This window comes from Molossus molossus, unplaced genomic scaffold, assembly GCF_014108415.1.
Source record: "Molossus molossus isolate mMolMol1 unplaced genomic scaffold, mMolMol1.p scaffold_m16_p_1, whole genome shotgun sequence".
In the NCBI taxonomy this organism is placed as follows: domain Eukaryota; kingdom Metazoa; phylum Chordata; class Mammalia; order Chiroptera; family Molossidae; genus Molossus; species Molossus molossus.
Window position 1 is genome coordinate 157,597,170 of NW_023425344.1, and position 17,006 is coordinate 157,614,175.

General features: G+C 49.9%; 1 protein-coding gene across 2 annotated transcripts; it reads left to right on the forward strand.

Moving 5' to 3' along the window:
• Window positions 1-7,968: 7,968 nt before the first annotated feature.
• On the forward strand, window positions 7,969-16,362 carry PCK2 (phosphoenolpyruvate carboxykinase 2, mitochondrial). Of its 2 annotated transcripts, none has more exons than XM_036240815.1 (10): window positions 7,969-8,095; window positions 10,162-10,407; window positions 10,903-11,087; window positions 11,174-11,377; window positions 11,722-11,909; window positions 12,231-12,393; window positions 12,661-12,879; window positions 14,992-15,129; window positions 15,405-15,500; window positions 15,722-16,362. In XM_036240815.1, the coding sequence occupies exons 1-10, from the start codon at window positions 8,067-8,069 to the stop codon at window positions 16,174-16,176; spliced, it is 1,923 nt and encodes a 640-aa protein (XP_036096708.1). In that variant the 5' UTR covers window positions 7,969-8,066; the 3' UTR covers window positions 16,177-16,362. The 2 variants fall into 2 exon arrangements, with proteins under 2 accessions (XP_036096708.1, XP_036096698.1); XM_036240805.1 differs by lacking the exon at window positions 7,969-8,095 and adding an exon at window positions 9,520-9,630.
• The last annotated feature ends 644 nt before the right edge of the window (window positions 16,363-17,006 follow it).

Genomic DNA, 17,006 nt, shown 5'->3' on the forward strand with positions numbered 1-17,006 from the left:
CTGTCCTGCACCCATTTTGGGAGCCCTGTAAGATTTGTTCTCATGTCTAATTCTGGCCTTTGGTATCTAAATTTTCAGTAATGGATCCAAATCCTTAAACCTCTTCTTGGTCTACCTCTTACATTCATTTAACAAGTATTTCTTAAACACCTACTCCACTCCAGACACTGTGCTAAGCATTAGGTAGACCTCAGTAAACCAGTCTGACACCAGCCCTGCCTTTGCGGGGCTTACAGATCGATGAAACAGAAACATCACTGTATTGGTGGCCCTTGCCCTGGGCCCTGTGCGTTGGAAGGCTCCACTCTGGTCCTCTCCAGCTATGTCCCATGGAGTGGAATTCAGGCCTCCTGTGCCCACACACCCAGTCCCCTTCTGGACCACACTCCAGATACCTAGAAATTCCCTGCCCAAAGCACCCCAAGCCTATTTTCTGGGCCCACATGGACCTCTTCCCTGGGTTTGCCTACCCAAGGGTAGACCATACTACCTGTACACACATCCTGAGACCCAATAATTGGCCAACGGGTAGCTGTTTTCAGGAGGCTGTGGACAGAACTGGGCTATGTAGACAGAGAGGTCCACATACATGCACATGATGCCCCTCGTAGTACAAGACGGTGTCAGGGTGGGAAGGAGGTGGGCCGGCTCTCCTCACACCACATTCTACTTTGGAATCCTGAGGATTCCAAATAAAACCCAAATTTTAGTCCAAATTCTAGACCATTGTGTATATATTTGTCAAGGAAGAAGTATAGAACATATTTAACAGTTTGTCAGCTTGAGTTATTCATTTTAATATTAAACACAAGGTTTGTGAGCTTCTATCTGTACTCTCACCCAAGGACATTTTTGCATTTATCTTCAGATAGAACGGGAGGAAGAGAGAGAAACATCAATGTGAGAGAGACACATTGAGTGGCTGCCACCCACATGACCCCAACTGGGGCGGGGGACAAACTGTAACCGAGGTACATACCCTTAGCGGGAACTAAACCCAGGACTCTCTGGTCCATGGGCCGATGCTCTAACAGCTGAGCCAAACCAGCCAGGGCTCTATATGTACTCTTGTTCCAGGCCCAACATGTTAGGAATGGGCCTACTTGAAAATAAACCATTGGCCCTGGCCGGTTTGGCTCACTGGCTAGAGCGTCAGCCCACAGACTGGAGAGTTTTTGGTTCGGTTCCTGCTAAGGGCATGTACCTCAGTTGCAGTTTGTCGCCAGTTGGGGTCATGTGAGTGGCAACCACTCAATGTGTCTCTCTCACATTATGTTTCTCTCTCTCTCTTCCTCCTTCTCTCCCTCCCACTCTGTCTGAAGATACATGCAAGAAAAGAAAAGAAAAGAAAAGAAAAGAAAAGGAAAGGAAAGGAAAGGAAAGGAAAGGAAAGGAAAGGAAAGGAAAGGAAAGGAAAGGAAAGGAAAGAAAAGAAAAGAAAAGAAAAGAAAAGAAAAGAAAAGAAAAGAAAAGAAAAGAAAAGAAAAGAAAAGTGACTTCCGGTCATGATGGCGGGTAGGTAAACGTGGCATCGCGTCCTCCCACAACCACATCAAAGTTTCAACTAAACTACAGAACAACCATCATTCAAAAACGCCTGAAATCAAGCTGAATAAAAGTTCTACAACTACGGAATTAAATCAGCAGCCACATCCAGACTGGTAGGAGGGTCAGAGGCTGCGGGCTGGTCCCACACCCACGTGTGGCGGATAAAAATCAGGAGGATACCTCGGCTGGGAAGGTCCTTCCTGAGGACTGAAGGGTCCCTGTCCCACACCAGATGCCCCGCTCAGGGTTCCAGTACCAGGAAGAGAAGTCCCCATAACTTCTGGCTGGAAAAACCAGCGGGAACTGAGGCTCAGGGAAGCTGAAGCGGCTGGAGCCCCAGGCAGCTCCCTAAAGGGCCCGCGCACGGACTTATCAGACTCTCTCCCTCTAAGCTCGGAGGGGAGGCAGCTCGAGGGGCACCAGAGTCATACAGGGAAGAACTGAGCTGTTTGGCACTGGAGCGAGGGCTGGAGAGGAGGTTTTCTTGGAGACAAACATGCTGTAAGAGGCCTTTGTTCTTTTGGCGAGCCCTTCCCGGGGGCGGCAGACAGAAGCCATATCTGGGACTCCAGCAACCTGGCTCACACTGGTAGCCCCGCCCTGCTGACTCCCTGAGGCCCCGCCCCGCCCCACCCAACTTTCAAGCCCACCCAAGCTGTTGGCACTTGCTTAACCATAGGATTGGCCTGTCTTGGATCCTGCTTCAGGTTTTTCCTAAATTCTTTCAAACGAGCAGCATCTGGTCTCAGCGAGCCCCATACCTCTCATTAAGTAATACACAGAAACAAACACAGGGAGGCAGCCAAAATGAGGAGACAAAGAAACAGGTCCCAAATGAAAGAACAGAACAAAACCCCAATAAAAGAACTAAGCGAAAGGGAGATAAGTAACCTAACAGATACTGAGTTCAAAATACTGCTTATAAGGATGCTCAATGAACTTAGTGAGAACCTCAGTGAACTCAGGGAGGGCCTCAAGAGCATAAAAAAGGACCAGTTAGAAATCATGGATACACAGTTAGAATTGAAGGAGGCATTAACTGAAATAAAGAATAATTTACACAGCTTTCAATAATAGAGTACGTAAATCCAAGGAGCAAACCATCGATTTGGAATATAAAGAAGCAAAAAATGCCTAATCAGAACAGCAAAAAGAAAAAGGAATCCAAAAAAATGAGGATAGTGTAAGGAGCCTCTGGGACAACTTCAAGCGTGCCAACATTCGTATCTTGGGGGTGCCAGAAGGAGAAGAGAGAGAACAAGAAATCGAAAGCCTGTTTGAAACAATAATGGCAGAAAACTTCCCTAACTTGGTGAAGGAAACAGACATACAAGTCCAGGAAGCACAGAGAGTCCCAAACAAGATGATCCCCAAGAGGCCCACACCAAGACACATCATCATCAAAATGCAAAAGGTTCAATACGAAGAGAGAATCTTAAAAGCAGCAAGAGAGCCCTGGCCGGTTTGGCTCAGCGGTTAGAGCGTCGACCTGCGGTCCTGAGAGACCCGGGTTCGGTTCCCGCTAAGGGCGTGTACCTCGGTTGCAGTTTGCCCCCGGCCCTGGTCGGTGGTGCGGGTGGCAGCCATTCGATGTGTTCCTTTCACATCGATGTTTCTCTCTCTCTCTCTGTTCCTCTCTCTCCCTCCCACTCTACCTGAACAAAAAAATGGGAAAATGTCCTCGGGTGAGGAAAAAATAAATAAATAAATAAATAAATAAATAAATAAATAAATAAATAAATAAATAAATAAAAATAAAAATAAAAGCAGCAAGAGAAAGGCAGCTAGTTACCTACAAGGGAGTTCCCATTAGGCTGTCAGCTGATTTCTCAAAAGAAACATTTGCAGGCCAGAAGGGAGTGGCAAGAAATATTCAGAGTAATGAAAAGCAAGAACCTACAACCAAGATTACTATCCTACAAAGCTGTCATTTAGAATCGATGGACATATAAAAACTTTCCCAGACAAGAAAAAGTTAAAGAAGTTCATCACTACCAAACTGTTATTATATGAAATGATGAAGGGTCTTTTTGAAGAAAAAGATAAAATGTATGAACAAACAAAATGGCAATGAATAAATATCTATCAACAATGGAATCTACAAACAAAATGAACAGGTAGAACAGAAACATTCTCATAGATACAGAGAACATTTTGTTGGTTGCCATTTGGGAGGGGGGTTGGGGGAATGGGTGAAAAAGGTGAAGGGATTAAGAAGTACAAATTCAGCCCTGGTCGGTTTGGCTCAGCGGTTGGAGCATTGGCCTGCGGTCTGGAGAGACCCGGGTTCGGTTCCCGCTAGGGGCGCGTACCTCGGTTGCAGTTTGGCCCTGGCCCTGGTTGGGTCGTGCGGGTGGCAACCACTCAATGTGTCCCTTTCACGTCGATGTTTCTCTCTCTCTCTCTCTCTCCCTCCTACTCTATCTGAACAAAATGTCAAAAAATGTCCTCAGGTGAGGATATATTAAAAAAAAAAGAAGAAGAAGTACAAATTCATTGCTACACTGACAAACCTCAAAGGGAAAGGGGTTGGAGGGGGGGGAATAAACCAAAGAATTTATATGCATAACCAATGGACACAGACAATAGTGTGGGAAAAGGTGGGAGGGGGCGGAAGTAGGGAAGAGGGGGTCAATGGGGGGAAAACGTGGAACATCTGTAATACATTTTACATCCAACAATAAAGATTAAATAAATAAATAAATAAATAAGAAAAGAAAACAATTGTAACTGAGATAAGTGATGAGTGCCACGAAGGAGAAGGGCAGGGTGCTATGAGATTTTATTTGCTGAGGACCTAATCTAATGTGCTTAAGACAGTCACATTCAATTGAAACTGGTCAGATGAATAAGAAGTGACCAAGCCTGGAGGTGCGGAGAAGGTAGGGACTGCAGGCTGCGGGAACAATGTATGCAAAGGCTCTGGGCAGGAAAGAGGTGGACATGTTCACTAAACTGAAAAAGACCAATGGAGCCAGAGAGTAGAAACTAGGAGAGGTGGGAAGGATGGTGGTAGGTGAGGGTGGAGAAGGCTGCAGGGGCCAGATCATGCTGAGCCTCATAGGCCGAGTTTAGGATGTGGGCTTCATTTGAAGAGCAGTGAAAAGCTGGGAGCATTTGGGATCTTGCTCCTGGCTTGTCCTAAGTAAAGCTCAAATAAACCCATCCAACATTACCCCATCCCTGCCCCCAGGGCCCTGGGAAAGAGAAAAAATGCAGACCAGAGCAAGGCTGGTTGCACTCTGCCCCCTGGTGGTGATACATGGATAGGACACTGGGCCAGCATGGTGGGCTGCCAGGAGGGCCAGGGAACTGAATAAAAATGTGTGGCAGATAAGGGTAATCAGCAGTGCAAGGGAATCCTCACAGGACCCCCTTGCTCAGTCTGCCTAAAGTTAAGGAAGGTGGGGTGGGCATAGAATTCAGAAACATGGTACTCGTTCTTTCTTTCATTCGACCAACATTTATTAAGTCCCTATTATAGGCCAGATTCTGCTAGGAACTAAGATAAAAAAAAAGACCAATTATTATTTTTTTAATCCTTACCTGATGAGATATATATATATATATTATATATATATTATATATATATTATATATATATATAATATATATATGGGGGGGGACATCGATGAGAAACATCGATCAGTTGCCTCCAGTACGTGCCCTGACCGGGGATCAAACCCACAACCTAGGTATGTGCAGTGACTGGGGATTGAACAGACAACTTTTTGGTGTACGGGACAATTCTCCAACTTAGCCACCCATCCATGGCAAGACTAAAATTTAAGTCCTTCTCTCAAGGAGTTAATACTCTAGTGAGCATTATAGAGATACAAAAATAGCCCAGCCGGTGTGACTTGGTGTATTGAGCATTGTCCCATGGACTGAGAGGTCCGGTTCAATTCCCAGTCAGGACACATGCCTGGGTTGCAGGCTTGATCCCCAGTGGGGGGCGTACAGGAGGTAGCCCATCAATGTTTTTCACATCTATGTTTCTATCTCTGTCTAAAAAATCAATTAAAAAAAGACATACAAAGTCTAGCTGGTGTGGTTCAGTGGTTAAGCGTTGACCCATGCACCAAGAGGTCGCCAGTTCAATTCCTGGTCTGGGCACATGTCCAGGTTGTGGGCCAAATCCCCAGTGGGGGGCATGCAGGAGGCAGCCAATCGATGTTCTCTCTCAACGAGGTTTCTCTCTCTCTCCCTCTCCCTTCCTCTCTCTCTCAAATCAATAAAGAGGGGGAAAAAGAAAAATAAATAAAATTAAAATGATAAATTAAGGGGACAATATTAGACTACAGGGGAAAGAGGGATAAGTTGGTAATTAAAGTCAGACTTGGATTCAGACTCCATTCTCAAGCTGACCAGCTGTGTGACTTTAAGCAAATGCTTTAACCTCTCTAAGCCTCAGCATCTACATCTGTATTAGGGTTATTATGAAATTATGCATGTAAAGCAGCTGGCACAGAGCTTGGCATCACGCAGTAGACATTATCGCTCTCTATTAACTCTCCAGTGTGACCTTAAGTGCAGAGTTTGGAGGGTAGCTTGGTGGGAGGGAGAGAGGGTAGCATTTGGAGAAACAGGAGGCCGAGAGGTGGCTTGAAGCTATCACCTGAACTAAGACAGTGGCTATGGGGATAGACACAGATTTGAGAGATAATTGTGAAGTACAGATCCAAAAGTCCTGGTGTCTGATTGGCTATGGAGGATAAAAAAAGGAGTCGTCTAGACTGATTCAGGTTCCTATTGGACAACTGGCTAGATGGTGGGACCATTTGCTGAGATAGAGAACCATGAGAGCAGGTACAGGATTATGGTAGAGATCATGACCTTCAGGAGGTTGACCGGTCCACCAGTGTGTACATCTTTAGACCTAAAGAGGCAAACAGGGAGCTGTTTACAGTGGAGTAGGTATGGACAGAGTTTGGATGTTGGAACTGGAGGGAAGAGTCTCCAATACATGTACATGAAGTTGAGTACAGGAAGGAGCCTGGGTGGAAGAGAGGAGGGCCATCAGCAAGTCCAAGGCTGGAGGCCAGCTCTTCTTGTTTCACTATGTTCTAGCACAGAAATCTGAAAATCAAGATTGTTTCTGGCCCTGGCTGGTGTGGCTCAGTTGGTTGGGCGCCCTCCTGTGCACAAACAGTTGCCAGTTCAATTCTGGGTCAGGGCACATGCCTGGGTTGTGGGCTCAATCCCTGGTAGGGGGCATGCAGGAGTCAGTCAATAGATGTTTCTTTCTTACATAAATGTTTCTCTCTCTCTCTCTCTCTCTCTCCCTTTCTCCCTTCCTTTCTCCAAAAAAGTAGCTTGAACAAGAGGGAAAAAAAATTATTGACTCCTATAACCAAAATCACACATTTGTTTCTCTCCATCCCTCTGTTCTGCTTCCTCTAGGCTGGCTTCCATCTGGGTTAGGCTCCTGCTCTGCAGTGCTAAGCTGACATCCACAAGCTCCAGGCTTATAGTCTACCAGCTCAGCAACCCCAACAGGACAGAAGCTTATTTCGAAAGTTTACAGAAAAAGCCTCAGATAGGGACCTCATGCCCATCCCTGAACCATTTCCAATCGCTAAAGTCAGTGTGAGGAACACACAAATTGGCCAAGCTGAGAACCTATCCCCAGGAGACTCACATGACCACACAGACTCAGGAGGAACATCAGGGTGCTATTACCAGAAAGAGGGAGTGGATGTCGAGCAGATACCTCTCATAGGAATGTTGAGTTTGAGATGCTGTGGCATTTGGGGTGATACCCAGTGGTCTCAAGTTGACGAGAATGTCTGGATGGAGAAATAACTTGAGAAATTGCCTGAGGACTTGATGATGGTGGTTGGGTGGGGCATGCTTTTTCCGGGAAAGAATGACCAGGGCAGAGGCCCGAAGAAGACTGGAGTGAAGACTGTTTCATGGTAAAGCAGAAGGGAGCCCTTATCAGGGGGATAAGAAACAAGAATGTGGAAGTTTGGGACTGAGGAGACCTGAGCATTGGGTCCCTGCAAATCGGAAGAGCCTGGGGCTCACAGTACCCAGCCTCTAGGAAGAAGGTGAAAAGTAATGCCCAACACCCACTAGACTTCAAGGCCCCGCGCACTCCCGCCCCTCGTTTGTTTGCCACCCAACGTCTCCAGCCACTATCTACCCGGAGCAAGAGTCCTCAAAGTTACATCATGTGCAGTGGGCGGAGGGGCGGGGCGGGGCCTCGAGCAGAGGCCCAGTCTCCCAATGAGAGAACGAGTTTGAGGCTAGGATGCGGGGGGCTGGGGCGGCGGCTGGGCGGGCCAGGGACTTGGAGCCCCGGACCCCAGACGCTGGCCCGCTGGCGGGGCGGAGAAAGATCGCGCTGGCCCTGCGGCTCCCGCCCCTGCGCCCGCCCGCCCGCCCGCCTTCCTTTTAAGCGCCTCCCGCCAGCCTCAGCCCCCTCTCGCTTCGCTGCGCACTCTCCTTCCCTGCCTTCCATCTCTCCCGGGTTCCGCTAGGTTCTCGTGGCCCCGCAGCCCCCGCCCAGGTGCCATGGCCGCTGTGTACCGCCCCGGCCTGCGGTGAGTGACCCCCAGCCGGGGCCGACCCGCACCTTCCGCGGAGCTCGCCCCCTCGGGGCTGCCAGTTGCGCTCCCCTGCTCGGCAGCCCGGCCTGGCTTCCCGTCCACCGAGGCAGCGGGCAGGGGCGAATGTTTCTCGATCCCGAGCCTCTCGCGGGAGATCGGGGGCGGCCTCGGCGGCTCCGGGTCTCTGTTTCCGTCCCTCCCGACCCCTCCCTCTCTGTGGGTCTCTGACCCCGCGGTCTGTTTCTGCCACTCTCAGAACTTCCTTCCACCCCCTGGCTCCCCCCACCCCTGAGCCCGGCCTCCGAGTCTGTCCCCTTGCCTTTCAGAGGCCACTCCTGTGCCCAGGTTGCGATGAGGAGCAGCAGGGCCCTGGGGTCCAGGGTGCATGAGCCCTGGGGATTGAGCTCAGAGCTCCCTAAAGAAGGTAGAATGTAAACACCCATTCCCCGGCCTCCCCGAGTGGAACCTGGCGCGAAGCCTGGCGCAGCCAGAGGGAACTGGGACCAGGGGGAGAAGGGAAGCAACGTGGAGGAGGAAGCCAAGTTGCCTTCAATTGGCATATGGCTGGCTTTGTACCCTGTCCAGGACCGAAGCCCCTAGGCCCTGCCTTCTCCCCCTTTTCACAGCTTCCTGTCTTACTCTGTAGCCTCCCTTCTCCCCAGGTTTTGTTCCAGAATCTGAGCTGACCCCATATCTCCCACAGCTGGTTCCAAATGCCCAGCCCGTGTAAGTGGTCTCAGGAGCAGAGCAAAAGGAGAAGGTCCTACTTAGGGGACTGGAGGGGAGTGGTAAAGCTTCACCAGAGACTTCCTGAACCAGGCTCCTCATGGAGAGAGGCTCTCCCCAAGACTGTACCTTTAAAATTAGTGCTCAGGAAAAACCTTTCTTAAGCAAGAACAGACCCAGGTCCCAAGCACCCTCCTCCTCTGCCCAGTGGAAGCCACCCAGTTCCTACTCCAGCCAGGCTCCAGCTCCCACATCTATGGTCTCTGAGCTTCCTCTCTTCCCCAGTTTTACACCCTCTGAATTTGAGCTTCCTACAGTCTGCAGTTGCACCCTAGCACCAATACCCAAAGCTCTCTAGTTGTGTGCCCTCTAGGAAAGAGCCAAGGGAGGAATAGGATCACGTGGTCCTAGGTGTATGGGGCATGTTTTCCTATGCCTCCCTGGTATAGGAGGGCAACTTCTCTTTTCTGGTCTTTGGTCTCTCTGGCTCACTGCACTCTGGGTCCAGGCCAATTAAAGCAGACCCTGCTTCTCCCTCTCCCAGGGATGTGAAGGGACAGATGACAGACAACAGGGATCTTGCCCTCCTGGGAATCGGAGCATGAACCCCAGCCAGGGACATTTCCCAATAGTCAGCCTTTCACACAGTTCAAAAGTACCTACCCAATGGCAACATTTTTGCAATCCTTTTGGAACAGGTAGGCAACAGCAGATCTGATGCCTGAAACCCCAACATCCAATCACCTACTCGCTGTGCAAGAATCCAATCTGGAAACCTGGGACTGTACCATCTCAAAGAACAGGTTCTTTGCATGAGGTTTTCACAGTCTTACAGCATACACACCAGAAGAAAATAAATAAATTAAAATAACTGCCTTTTAAACTTATAAAACTAGACTTGAGAATGGAAGGCACAGGGATGAGAGCTTCCAATACTAAACACATGAAGCTGTCACCTAGGCACAGTTTATCGACACTTGGCCCATAGGACACCTGTTCATTTCTAAACATTTACCAGACCTAGTTAAACATGGGCATGGACTAAGCCTACAATAACATTAGCATACATATACTTCTACACAGCCTTTATGGTCATTTGGTAATACCTGCCCCTTGCTGACCAGGAGACACCCTCACTGAGCCTCATAAAGGCCACAAGATACACGTGGCCTGAACCCATCCCACACACCGACTCCAACCTGTTCTTCATGGGACCTGCATCCAGACCTGCTTTAGCAAGCTCTCTAGCAGACCCAGCTTCCTATCCTCTTGACTTGCCCATCCTCCATGAGAGCAGGTGCCTGGCTCATTACCTCTCTGTTTGTCTCACACAGGCTTAGCTGGCATAGGCTGAGCCCCTGTGGCTGGTCATCACGGCGCAGCATCCAGACCCTGCGAGTACTCAGTGGAGATCTGGGCCAGCTGCCTACTGGGGTTCGAGACTTTGTGGAGCGCAGTGCACGCCTGTGCCAACCAGAGGGCATCCACATCTGTGATGGGACCGAAGCCGAGAACACTGCCACACTGACACTGCTGGAGCAGCAGGGACTCATCCGAAAGCTTCCCAAGTATAGCAACTGGTAAGCCCTGAGCCCACCGACCCACAAGATGGGGACAGCTGCTTGGACTGAGGCTACTTTGTCTTTACCAAGACAAAATCAGATTTAACTAGGCCATCTCAATGGAATGAGCAAGAAAGGGAGCTTTAGAGGAAACAAAGTCAGGAATCTACTGGGAGTGATACATATACTTCTGTGATCTGTTAAATAACGAAGCAGATACAAATAAAAACTTTTTCTTTTTTTTTTCTCACAAGTTCAGGGAGTTTTTTAGGAGAAAAGTTCTTTAGAAGGCTGGGGGCCAAGAGAACTACATAGTTAAGTATGGGCTTGGGCTAAGCGTGCAATAACATCAGCATGCCTTAAATGGGACAAAACCTGAAGAAAGAGACTGAGGTGCAAATGGATGGGGAAAAAAACAGAAGACCTAGAGTCAAAGTTGGACTTGAAAGAATGGGTCTGGGGATGAGGAAGACCTGCTGGCCACCATCTTCCTGATAATCCCCTCTTTTCCAGCTGGCTGGCCCGCACAGACCCCAAGGATGTGGCACGAGTAGAGAGCAAGACGGTGATTGTAACTCCTTCTCAACGAGACACAGTGCCCCTCCCAGCTGGTGGGGCCCGTGGGCAGCTGGGCAACTGGATGTCCCCAACTGAGTTCCAGCAAGCTGTGGATGAGAGGTTTCCAGGCTGCATGCAGGGTAACCAGGGCAGGGACACAGAGGCAGGGGCACTGATGGTATTAACATGTTGGAACCCTGCATCCAGGTGACATTTTCTTCCACAGGCCGAACCATGTATGTGCTTCCATTCAGCATGGGTCCTGTGGGCTCCCCACTGTCCCGCATTGGAGTGCAGCTCACTGACTCTGCCTATGTGGTGGCCAGCATGCGTATTATGACACGGCTTGGGACCCCTGTGCTTCAGGCCCTGGGAGATGGTGACTTTGTCAAGTGTTTGCACTCCGTGGGCCAGCCCCTGACTGGGCAAGGTGAGCTCCTGCTCTGTCCATGAGAGGACACAGCAGCCTGCTTACACTCAGAGGGAACCCCAAATCTTCCCCATCCTAATTCCCCAGATCCAGGCCAGCAGTCTGGGTTGGGGGTGAGGCTGTGTTTGCAGAGCAGTTTGCACAAGATTAAGAAAGTCAATTATCCATGTCTAAGAATAAGGGGCACAAGAGCTGATGGATACTATGAGGTGGGGGGCTTCAGCCACCCATTGGCACTGCCACTGCTCTCAAGTGTCTCTCCTACCAACCCCTGATCCCTCCAGCCCCTAACATCCCAGTTCCTGAGGCCCCTGCCAGCAGCCCCATGATCCCATTGTCCCCAGGGAAGCCGGTGAGCCAGTGGCCATGCAACCCAGAGAAAACCCTGATTGGCCACGTGCCCGACCAGCGGGAAATCGTCTCCTTCGGCAGCGGCTATGGTGGCAACTCCCTGCTGGGCAAGAAGTGCTTTGCCCTTCGCATCGCCTCTCGGCTGGCCAGGGATGAGGGCTGGCTAGCAGAGCATATGCTGGTGAGGGCCTGGTGAGGATCGGGCAGCTGTGGGGGGCAAGGCAGTGGCGGGGCCTGGCCAGTCTGCCTCAGCCTCGCCTCCTCACTGCCAGGTGCCAGGCTGGTGGGCAGGGACTCTGCCCAAAGCCCAAAGCTTTAGTCCCAGGTTTCTTAATGTTGGGGGCTTCCCCTTGCTGCCACCCCTGGCCCAGTGACAAGGTGGTGCACCTGCTGAGTGAATAAACATTGGTCCTCCCTGTTAACCCATAGCTGTCCTTCCCATGCAGACCATGCCCTGACCTTTGGTGACCTCCTCCTCTTTCCCTCTCTCCCCAACATGCAGATCCTGGGTATCACCAGCCCTGCAGGAAAGAAGCGCTATGTGGCAGCTGCCTTCCCCAGTGCCTGTGGCAAGACAAACTTGGCCATGATGCGGCCAGCACTGCCAGGCTGGAAAGTGGAGTGTGTGGGGGATGACATCGCCTGGATGAGGTTTGACAGTGATGGTGCGTGGTCCCTGGATCACATTCTTTCTTGGTTCTGGCTCTTACCAGAGCAGAGAGGTCTCCCCTCCAATGCTCATGGTGAGCTTTGCCAGTAAGAAACTTTTCCCGAACAGTTGACCTTGCCCTGAAAATCCTGGCAAAGACACAAAACCTTTCCCCATCAGATCTGGGACTACTCAGGGCAGAGAGGGGCAGAGCAGGACCTTTTTTGGCCCACCCCTCAACTTTTTCTGGTTGATCCTTCCTTTTTTTCATTTCTCCTAACAGGTCGACTCCGGGCCATCAACCCTGAAAATGGCTTCTTCGGGGTGGCCCCTGGCACCTCTGCCACCACCAATCCCAATGCCATGGCCACAATCCAGAGTAACACTCTTTTCACTAATGTGGCTGAGACCAGCGATGGTGGCGTGTACTGGGAGGGCATTGACCAGCCTCTTCCACCTGGAGTCACTGTCACCTCCTGGCTGGGCAAGGCCTGGAAACCTGGTACGTGGGGTGGGGAAGTCATGACACAGCCCCCAGGGCTCAGCACCTTGATGTAAAAGCCTTCGCCACCCACAGCCATCTTCCAGGAGGTCTCTTCCAGGACCTCCAGAAGGCACAGGAAGTTACGACTGTTTGTAGTTTCCAACCCCAGGTAAGGTCTCAGTTCATATCCCAACCCCACCAAGTACTGGTTTTGTGGCTTGGCTAAATTGCTTAACCTCCTGAGTGTCAGTTTCCCCATTAGTTGAATGGAGGTGGAATCTATCTCATTAAGATTTTTGAAGGATTAAATGCATATAAAGGGTTTAGCACAGTACTGACCACTTAGTAAATCCACAATAAATAAAAGCTGGGTATTTTTTTTTTTTAAGGAAAAAGGACTGTTTTGAAAATTATTGCAGAAAGAATAGGGCTCAGAATAATCCATAAAGTTTGACCTATTAGGAAAGCAGGAAGGCTGCCCCGCCTCCTGCCACTCGGTTCTCACCATCCCTCTGTGTAATAACCACTGTCTAGAGGTCAGTATTGTTACCCTCATCCTTCCCCTGTCCCACCAACACAATCCCTCTCATTCTCCTTCTGAATCAGACCAGTTCTTTAGTCTTTGCTATAAGTTAGTTTCTTATAAGTTAGTTTCTCAACCCTGTCCATGCTCCCCATCCCTTGCCATCCTGCCCCCTCCCCCAACCCTGCACCCTGAACTTCAGCTTTCAGCGGCCTTCAGCAGTTAGCCAGAGACCTAGGGGTGGGAGCACAGAAGAGCATGGTTGGGGAGGGTGGCCCTGTGGTCACTGAAGCCTATATTTAAGTTTTCCATGCTGACCCAGCAGTCACCCTCCTCATCTAATCACCTTTTATTTTCTCTAACATCATCATTAAGCCCTCCTCAGCCTTCCTACTCAACTGAGAAATCCAAGAAAAGTTCATATTTCCCTATAGGCTGATTTCACAACCCTTTCATCATCTCTGGATTCAGGGGTATAACGAGCGTGTTTTGCCCAGTTTCAGTTCCCAGAATAACACCCAGTGCTAGAGTCCTGAATTAGGGGCTGATGAAAGTGCAAGAGAGAGCCCTGGCTGGTTTGGCTCAGCGGTTATAGCGTCAGCCTGCGGACCAAAGAGTCTTGGGTTCGATTTCCAGTCAAGGTCATGTACCTCAGTTGTGGGTTTAGGCCCAGCCCCAGTCAGGGTCAGGGTTGGGCAGGAGGCAGATAGTTGATGTTTCTCTTTCTCCCTCTCCTCCCCGCCCCCACTCTATCTAAAAAAAATCAATGGGGGAAAAAAAAGTGCAAGAGAGAAACTTAAAGGCTGGCTCTCATCTGAGAGTGGAGGCAGGAGCAGGGGGATTGGAAAGAGAGCAGGGGTAACTGGCTCTTTGACTCCCTTCCCTCTAGGTCTGACCAGCAACCTCCAGCAGAGAAGGCACCATGTACCATGTCCCTTTGGGGTCCCCATGATGGTGCCTTACACACCTGCCCCTGATTTGGTCCCAAACCATCTCCAGGGCACCTGAAGGGGCCAAATGACCTGGGCTCTTCAGGTTACACTTGCTCAGGTTATATCCTTGTCTGAGTTCTTTAAGCTTCCATCAGGGACTGGGCAGACCCAGGGAAATCACCAAAATTCTGTTTGCTTTAAAACTAATTCCTATTTGCATTTTGATAGCTCAGGAGATTCTGTCTTATTGCATTTGCTAAGGAAAAGTCAATTGTCTGAAATACTCACCAGACAGACTCAATTTTTGCTTTAGGTTTGCGTGTTTACTTAAATAATATCCCATAAATAAACTGTTTTTTGGGATAAAATTATGCCAACATCTAACCCCATCCCTTTGAGCACTGATCAGTGCCACATAGCTATAGTTTGGCATAAACAGTTGCCCTGCTGAACCCCAATTCTTCTCCCACTCTTTTCTCAAATAGCTCAGCTATCAGTACCATTATGAATAAATAACCTGATCTTTTAGGGGAGATATCCTGGCTCCTTACTCCCTACCACATGAGGTTGCAGGGAGCTGATGAGGCAAAAAGAAATTGTGCAAGAGAGCATGCACGTGTGTGTTGGGGGTGGATGTGCCCTTGGAAGTGATAGTATTTGTATTTCCTCTGCCAGGTGACAAAGAGCCCTGTGCACATCCCAACTCTCGCTTTTGTGCCCCGGCTCGCCAGTGCCCCATCATGGACCCAGCCTGGGAGGCCCCTGAGGGTGTCCCCATTGACGCCATCATCTTTGGAGGCCGCAGACCCAAAGGTAAACTTTGTGTGGGCTCCATGCCTTCTCGGTAAAGGATCTGGGTCTATATCAGGTCCAACCTCCCTCTTGTACTTAAAGCTCAGGTTTGCCAACTGCAGCTATCTATCTCCAGAGCTCTTCCCTGGAGAATGTAAAATTGGGGGGATGCATGAGGTTTGAAAGTGGGACAGCTGAGGTCCCAGGGTAGAGAGAGTAGGAGTCAGAATCACCAGAAAGGATGGAGCGAGGCCAATAAAAAGGGCTGCCTGTAACGCTGTTCACTGGTGTTCTAGGAGTGCCCCTGGTATATGAGGCCTTCAACTGGCGCCACGGAGTGTTTGTGGGCAGTGCCATGCGCTCTGAGTCCACGGCTGCAGCTGAACACAAAGGTGCGCACCTTCCATCACTCCTCTCCTGTGTGCCCACATTGCCTCTTCTCTCCCTGCCTGACCAGCCCTTCCTCCTGCCCAGACCTTCCATTCCTTTCCACCCTGCCCTGAGGACATTCCAGAACCATGAACATTTTACAACTTCCTCCAGCTGGATGCCGGGTGCCCTTCTCTTTTCCAGTAAGGAGGAAGCTTCCTTACCCATCTTCTCCCCTCCCCAGGGAAGATGATCATGCATGATCCATTTGCCATGCGGCCCTTTTTTGGCTACAACTTTGGGCGCTACCTGGAACACTGGCTGAGCATGGAGGGGCGCAAGGGGGCCCAGCTGCCACGCATCTTCCATGTCAACTGGTTCCGGCGGGACGAGGCTGGCCGCTTCCTGTGGCCAGGCTTTGGAGAGAATGCTCGAGTGCTAGACTGGATCTGCCGGAGGCTAGAGGGGGAGGACAGTGCCCGAGAGACGCCCATTGGGCTGGTGCCAAAGGAAGGTGCCTTGGATCTCAGCGGCCTGGGAGCCATAGATACTACCCAGCTGTTCTCGCTCCCTAAGGACTTCTGGGAACAGGAGGTTCGTGAAATTAGGAGCTACCTGACAGAGCAGGTCAACCAGGATCTGCCCAAGGAGGTAATGACTGAGCTGGAGGCCCTAGAGGGACGTGTGCGCAAAATGTGATCTGAGGCTCCAGTCTAACCAGCAAGCACAGCATCCCCCTATCTGCCACAACCATCTAGGAATAGGAGAGCTACCAGGCTTGCAGAAAATATGAGCAAGTTGATATAACTAACATCTGGGTGCCTTGAGACCAGGCCACAGGCCTTTCCCCACATGCTATCCAATAAGAGATGCTCATTTATTTTACATAACATCTGTGTTTTCATTTTCCACTTATCTTCACAGGCTTCCCTCTAACACCAATTTCACAGTCTTCCAACCCCTCCAAGCAGCTGGTGTACCACAACCAGCTCTACCTTCAGGCTATCTAAGTAGGAATTGCTGAGAGAAGGCACTATCTACTCTGTGTCCTGAGGTCTTAAAAGGTGGGGGCCTCTTCATACTGCTCAGGTACAGCCTCCAGGCCTAAAATTCCGGATCTTCCACTCAGACTAGCAGAAGCCTCTCTACCCCCATTCTCCAGTGAAGTGGTTCCATTGTGAGTTCTCAAAACTGTTCTTCCTCCTGCCTGACCTGAAATAGGGGCTCATGAAGTATTCTTGAAAAGCCTATTCAGTTAGGACAGCTAACACTTCTGTAGCACATTCTGTGTGCCAGGTTCTGTCCTAAGCACATTACCAAACAACCCTCTGAGGCAGGTCATTTTACAGATGAAGACACAGGCACAGAGAGATCAAGTAATTACCCAGTGTCACATAGTAAACGTTAGAGCCAAGGGTAAACAATCACTGCAGAGACATGTTTCTCACAGCAGCACAGATGTATAGAACTGTAAGAGTCACCTGTTTCATGCTTCTCAAACTTAAAAGTGCATGTGAGCCTGGCTGGTG

Coding starts and splice junctions, on each gene's coding strand:
- PCK2 (XM_036240805.1), top strand. CDS start 9,545: ATGCCTGAAACCCCAACATCCAATCACCTACTCGCTGTGCAAGAATCC. Junction 9,631..10,161: donor TGTACCATCTCAAAGAACAG/GTTCTTTGCATG, acceptor TGTCTCACACAG/GCTTAGCTGGCATAGGCTGA. Junction 11,088..11,173: donor GTTTCCAGGCTGCATGCAGG/GTAACCAGGGCA, acceptor TTTCTTCCACAG/GCCGAACCATGTATGTGCTT.